General features: G+C 42.0%; 1 protein-coding gene across 1 annotated transcript; it reads left to right on the top strand.

Annotated features, from left to right (window-relative positions):
- Nucleotides 1–2,125: 2,125 nt before the first annotated feature.
- LOC112568447 lies at nt 2,126–5,229 on the top strand. Its single transcript, XM_025245749.1, has 6 exons — nt 2,126–2,255; nt 2,650–2,696; nt 2,964–3,186; nt 3,527–3,697; nt 4,031–4,171; nt 4,380–5,229. The coding sequence occupies exons 1-6, from the start codon at nt 2,126–2,128 to the stop codon at nt 4,904–4,906; spliced, it is 1,239 nt and encodes a 412-aa protein (XP_025101534.1). The 3' UTR covers nt 4,907–5,229.
- Nucleotides 5,230–6,748: the final 1,519 nt, after the last annotated feature.

Below are 6,748 nucleotides of genomic sequence, written 5' to 3' on the forward strand. Positions count from 1 at the left end.
CAAAAGCTGGTGCGTTCTCAACATCAGGTTTCTAAGTGCATTGGCGGCTTTCTTCCTGTTGGAAAACCCACTTAGTTCCAATCGAAAAGGTTTTAATTTCAATACAACTACTTTAGATTTTTTTTTTAAAAAAAGCATAGTTTTGCTGAATGATTGCTTACAAATGGAGCCACCTTTTCCTCCCTTCACGCTTCCATAAATGATCTGAATGCATTTCTGGAAAGCACGCATGTACACACAGAGAGAAAAATAAAACAACCATTGCAACAACAAATAATTAATCATATGTGCGCACACACAGACATGCCAGTTGTTTAAAAAGCATCATGTTTTTCTGAAAGTGAAAGAAACAAAGTCAGTCATGACCTTTCTTCTCTTCCTGTTGACTTACGAATTTTCATTTTGGCTTAAACAGTTTCGGTGACTTTAAGTAAACAATGTCAGCTTTGACTGACTTAACCGTCTTACTCTATGACGCACGAAGCAGAAAGTATAAATCCCGAGTGCACCCCAACCATCCGAAAGTTGGGCGATGTCCAGTGTGTGAGTGCACGTCGGCCATGTTCTACGTCACAGCCCTCGTCCTCTTGTGTGTCGCTCGATGTTCGTCTGGTAAGTCGGACAGGCAGACAGACACATCAGCAGACAGGCTCACACTGACAGAAAGACTAGTAATGGAGACAGACAGAGAGTGAGCCAGACATTACCCGCGTACCTGTACTTTATAGGGTGGAGTGGGTGGGAGTATGAGATAAGTAATGTTGGCTTCTGGAATTTGCATTGTGTCATGAAACTACCCTTCGTCTGTGCAGCATTAAAATCTACCTGTGAGGTGAACATCACCAACGACCAACAGCCTTTTGCCCTGCTGACCTGTCGTTTCTCGGAGCCTGTAAAGGCTTTCTTCTGGAGTTAAAACGCCAGCAGACAGCAATAAACGTGAGAATTTAGTTTGTAAACATCATCGTTGTACAAGATTCGTGAATGTATAACCTTTCTGACATGGATTTGGGCAGCCTAACATACATTATTCACATATCAAAACAATCAAATTTCCAATCAAACCAAAACTTTTTTGTGGTTTAATATATTATCTACAAGGAAACAAGTCACTGTTACCACTGCTGCTAATAAAATCTGATCTGATTAAGGAACAAGATAAAATAAACTAAGAGCCGAAAAAAACATTTTACAATGAAATAAACTGTATGGCAAACAAAACAATGTATAACATACAAAGACAGTAATCAAGAAATGCAAGTTAAAGAATATAAAGAATAAAATAAAATTCTCTGAATAGAATTCATTTGTTGGAACTGAAAGTGTAAACATTTCAGATACACTAAATGGAAGGGACAGGAGGTACAGATTGCCCTTAATATTTTTGTTATCAAAACTTACTTATATAGATGTTATAGAAATGTTCCGTGAGCTTTTCAAAGACTTCTTTTTTGACACAAGTAAGAAAGGTCATCAGAGTCGGAAAAAAGAACTATTTTGACATACTGCTGTGTGCAGAATCTCTTGGGATGTGCAGCAGCAAATCCTGTCCGTCAGACTGAATACTAACTACATCTTAATCCCCAACAAGGAGGAATATTTCCACAGTGCGAGTCTGGGCATCGTGAGTGGTGCAGACAGTCCACAAGGAACTTACTCCTGTGTTCCTATGGATGAGTCACACCCTAAACTGATGTCCACGCCTGCCAACTGAGTTCCTGGAAAAGGTCGACAGGTGAATACCCTGCGGCACAGTCGCACATTATCTTAACTATTGAATTCCTTAATTTATCTGTTTCCTAGTTTGTTTTTATCAATTGTAATTTTGTCTGTCTCAGTTTAAATATGATGTAATTTATGTTTAAAATAACAAGTTTCGCTGCAGGTTAAGTCACGTGCACATTCTCCAACCCGGTTCGCTACTTCCAGACCTCATTGATGGCCACTCTCGTCCAGGTACACTGGCATTTTCAGTCACTTAAATCTCATATAGTATGGTAGTCTTCTTTCTTTCTTCTGTACTTACTTGCTAGACCCAGTGGCCGTCTGTACACCCGAAGGGTGCCGCAGTAAAGGTAACCGTTACCGTGTCATTAACTCCTCCTCCGATCTCAGAAGCGTCGTCATGGCGAGGGATCCGAAGGAAGCCAGTAAGCAAAGGAAATTTCGATGTCGACCGTTTGTCACAGAAGATGCATTTCGAGCTGAAAGCTGTGCTGTCCTGACTTCTTTGACTTCACCGATAACCAAAAATGGTAAGCATTTGTCAGTGAAGTCGATTTTTTTTAACGATCACTTTTTAATTTAAACTTTTCCCTTCACAACTATTTTTTTTAATGTTTATTGATAGTCTCTCTCATTTTTATTTGAACAAGCACTGATCTACGAATTGTACTCTGTATAGCTTTCTTTGGTCTTGCAATGAGATTATTTTCCTAAGTGCTGATGGTTGGTCAGAGGATGGAGGTTGTGGTGGTGGTTGTGGTGGTGGTGGTGGTTGTGGTCGTGGTGGTGATGATGATGATGATGTGTGCATGTATATATTTTAGTATCTTCAGAACATACATCTCCCGCAGTCCGTTTGTCTACCTGCACCGTGGAGGTTGCGGAGGAGGGAGCTGTTCATGTTTTGAGCTGCTCTTTCCCCAGTGAGACCAGCAGTTACCTGGTTGAGCTCAGCTTCAACACTGGTTCAGGTAAGAAATGTCTAGAAACATCGGTTATGAGGCACTTTCGTAGATTTTTGTTTTCAATGTTTTCAGGAGCGCCATATTTCGGTCGTCCGGTAGGGTGTGTAGATATGTTCTTTCGGATACTAGGACCTCCCCAGCAAAATGTCGTTGGAGATTTGTTTCCTTTTTAAGAAGAAAATATGGGATGAACTAGAAAATATAAATCCAGAAAATAAGTTGACTCGTGAACCCACCGCAATAGTTTTTCTACTTTTGATTTTTCTCTTGAAGGTCTTGAGGTTCAATGCAGAGGAAATCAGTGCAACTCGTCGGCGAGCTACGTGTTCACACCCAGCAGCCAAGAAGGACAACAACAGCCAGGTAGAAGTGCGCATTGAGTTACCCCGACAACAGAGGGCAGGTTGGGTGGAGTACAGGTGTGTGCCTCATGACGTCAGTCAGGTGCAAACTACAGGCTGCCGCGCAAACTTCTCGCAACCACCGGTCACTTCCGGTATGTACTCCACTGATCTTATCCCGTTTTTTAAAGACTGACCAAGAGCAGCATCTTGTAATCGTGAGAATAGTCAAATGAATTCCAATCAGATGAAGAACGGGTACAGACGAGGAAGATTTGTATATAATGTGTTTATGGTATTCGTGCGTAAGTGCGTGCGTATATGTGAAGGATTGTAGTCAATCACATTAACGGATATTTTCCATAGACTGTGCTTTGTCAGAACCATGAGAAGTGAATGTACAGAGCAGAGAAAGTGTAGCCTGTACTGACAGACATCGTCAAAAGGTTTACTGAACATACAGAAGAGTTTTGTCACGTGTGATCCACATTTCAGAGGTCAGCACCACAGACAAGGTACCCCGGAAAGAAACCAACATCACCGGAAACAAAGAAACCCACTTTGATGCACTCGTCCACATCATCGTCACCGGCTGCTTCATAGGTATCACCACCATTGCCGTTGTTGTCGTGTTGGCTGTGGGGATCCGTCTACTGAGAAGGAGAGGTGATTACAAATTTATGTCTTGTGATCTCTGACCAGTTTTTAAATACCGACAACAAGAAGTAGCAGATTCCAGTTTACTTTATATATATAGAGAGTGAGTGAGTGAGAGAGAGAGATCTGTCTTCTGCTTGTCTTGGGGTGGTTTGATGTTTTTTTGAAAACATGAATGAAGTAAATTTTTTTCTTGGTGGTTCTTCCTTTCCATAGTCTAGTTTTTCTTGAATTTTTTTCTCGTTCTATTCTGTTTTTTAAATTTTGAATGTATCGCAATTAATTAGTTAATTGATTGCTCACTATAAGCAGAATGGGTTTGTTTGAATTTTGATTCCACAGTGTATGATAAGCAACAATGGGCAAACAATGTGTTTAGTGGATTGTCTGCCCCTCGCCCTTCTGGACCCACCCACCAAGAATCTGGCAACATATATGATGAGATACCCAGTCATCAGTGGCACAAAAAACTAGTCAGTACAGGTGAGGGGATGGTGTGTTTGTGTGAGTCAGAGAGAGTGTGTGTGTGAGAGAGAGAGAGCTAAAAAATATATATATACCAACCCTCCCTCTACCACCTGTCTCGAAAGTGGTTAAGAAAATAAAGCCAAAAATCTGCTGATATTTATTTATCAGGGTGGAGTACAAATAATATTTTTTATAATATTTATAAATACTTTTTTTCACACAGACACGGTTGACCAAAAAACCGCAGACGCAGTAATTTCTAGGTGCAGCCTGCCTCCTGTCGACCGAGACAACAGAAACAACAAGCATGAAATAATCACGCAGACTCCAGCAGACCTCTCTGATGCGGCTCCAGAGGACAACCCGCACATCATCCTCCATCGGCAGAATGCCCTCAAGCCTAGGGACTCTACCAGTCACACTCTCCCGCCCTTTGACCTCCAGACAAATCTGAATAGTTTGGCCTCAGACTCATCAAGCGTCTCCTCGTCTTTGTCGTCGCCTTCCCAGCGTTCGTCATTGCCGCTTTCGTCAGAGGCGTCCTCGTCCTACCTTCACCCGGTGTCCGAGGTCAGCATCATGGTCGACGTCGACCTGGATGTTCGCGCACGGCAACGGGCGCTGTATCAAGTCCTGGACTGCGGGTACGTCGACTTCAAAGTCTACGAGGCCCTCCCGAAGCCTTGCAGCCCTCGTCTGCAGCGTGCGGCAAGGAAGATGGAGACAAACCACAACAGATGGTCGCAGTGAGCATCACTCCTGCCACCGAGCTGCATGCTATGATTAGTTGTCTACAGGCACCCCAGGAAATACACTGTGACAACAAACATTTCTTGCTGTATCATTTGAGAGCTGTCGTCATCAAATGTCACCAGTATTTGTCTATATATGTATATAATGTCTATATATGTATATGATGTCTATATATGTATATCATGTCTATATATGTATATGATGCAGAAATGATTGTATATTGTGCTGTAAATAAATAAATGGGCCAAAAATAAAGTTTTGGTGGAGCAGAACAACCATATTGTTAATGTTATAGATTGTGATTTCGGACAAAATGAGTAACAGTCAGTGTTCCTTCGCCTGTAAAAGTCCTAGCCGTTGAATTCAGACTTTTGGACACAGCAAAGTATTAGCACAGTGAGAAATATTAAAGATGCAAGATATCCTGTATGAATATAGGTCAATCCATGATTAAAACAGATTAAAAATTTACTTCCCATTAATGACATTTATGCCTAAAACTAGACCGTGTACACAGGAGGTGGTGGTGGTGAGTAGAAACGTTGTTCAACACCAATTTTCTGTGGCCGAAGAAGAACTCGTTCTTTGAAGGTGGGATGGAAGCCATGATTGATGTTGTCTGATGGAAACAAGTCATACAGTAACATTTAGAGTTTTGTTTCAGCAGCCATTTAGTTTGGGTGTGTTTCTTTGGTATAGTCTGTGAGATCAAAGTCTATCTGTGGTTGTGGAAGTGTCCTGGGTGGTGTTGGACGGGTACAGGGTTGTTATGTTTGTTTGTGCGCCATTTGCATTCTCTGTCTTGGATGTCGGCCATTTTTAGAGCCACTGCTTTTCTTACATATGACGTCTTTTTCTGCTTCAAGTGACGTGGAACAAATGACGCAGACAAGACGTCAGACACAAGACGTCACACATGACGTCAGACACAAGACGTCATTCATACACCAAACAACACGAGACCTACCACAACTCACTACAAGGCAGAAGACAGCTGCCATTGTATCACCAGCCTGCATCCACAAAAGCAAATCTGCCTAAAATACATTAAATTTTATCGCTGCATACACGTTTTATACATCTCTAAATAACTCGATTTGAGTTAAGAGAAAATCTGTGCATTTATAGATAAAACTGAATCAGCTTTTGGTAGTAATTAAATATTATAAAGCATTCACGCTGGACAAAGGACTTGCCAGCGGCGAGGGGGAACTTGCTGGATCACGTGACCTGCGTCATCCGTCCATTTTAATATCTATTTGTACTTCCCAATCAATCCCCGTGTGATAGGGTACACGGACGTTTTGCCGACCGGACGTTTCGCCACCGGACGTTTCAGCGCGGGGCACTTCATTTCGGCATTTCACGCGGGACCTTTAGCCGAAGTCAAGTGTGTGACGCCCCTTAGCTCACACATTTCTCTCGCCATTGTATCAATGTATCAGTGAACTCTCTCTCACTATCCCTCCTCATGTAAACCGTTAGCTCACACATTTCTCTCGCCATTGTATCAATGTTTTTTCTCAAAGCTGTTGCGCATAATCTGTGACAATCAAAGTGAACTGTCTGTGAAGTTTGTGTGTAAAATTTGTTTGAAATAAAGAATTATTGTGTAATCTAGTAGTTACTTTCATTCTTTGAGAAGTAAGTAAGCCTTCTCTCTCTCTCTCTCTGACATAATGCGGCGAAACGTCCGTCGGCGAAACGTCCGCACACGGTGTGATAGTCTTCTGTGTAGGTCGTTCTTTTGATTACTGACCCAAAATCAACCAGATTAATCCACAGTTTAGAGGAGAAACAGAACTTCACGCCCTCCACTGGGGTTTCCCGAGCGTTGAA

The sequence above is a fragment of the Pomacea canaliculata genome, linkage group LG7 (assembly GCF_003073045.1).
Source record: "Pomacea canaliculata isolate SZHN2017 linkage group LG7, ASM307304v1, whole genome shotgun sequence".
Classification (NCBI taxonomy): Eukaryota; Metazoa; Mollusca; class Gastropoda; order Architaenioglossa; family Ampullariidae; genus Pomacea; species Pomacea canaliculata.

Excerpts from the sequence above, each read along its gene's own strand:
- LOC112568447 (XM_025245749.1), top strand. The coding sequence starts at position 2,126 with ATGGCGAGGGATCCGAAGGAAGCCAGTAAGCAAAGGAAATTTCGATGT. Across the intron at positions 2,697-2,963 it reads CAGCTTCAACACTGGTTCAG|GTCTTGAGGTTCAATGCAGA; the intron begins GTAAGAAATGTC and ends TTTCTCTTGAAG. Across the intron at positions 4,172-4,379 it reads CAAAAAACTAGTCAGTACAG|ACACGGTTGACCAAAAAACC; the intron begins GTGAGGGGATGG and ends TTTTTCACACAG.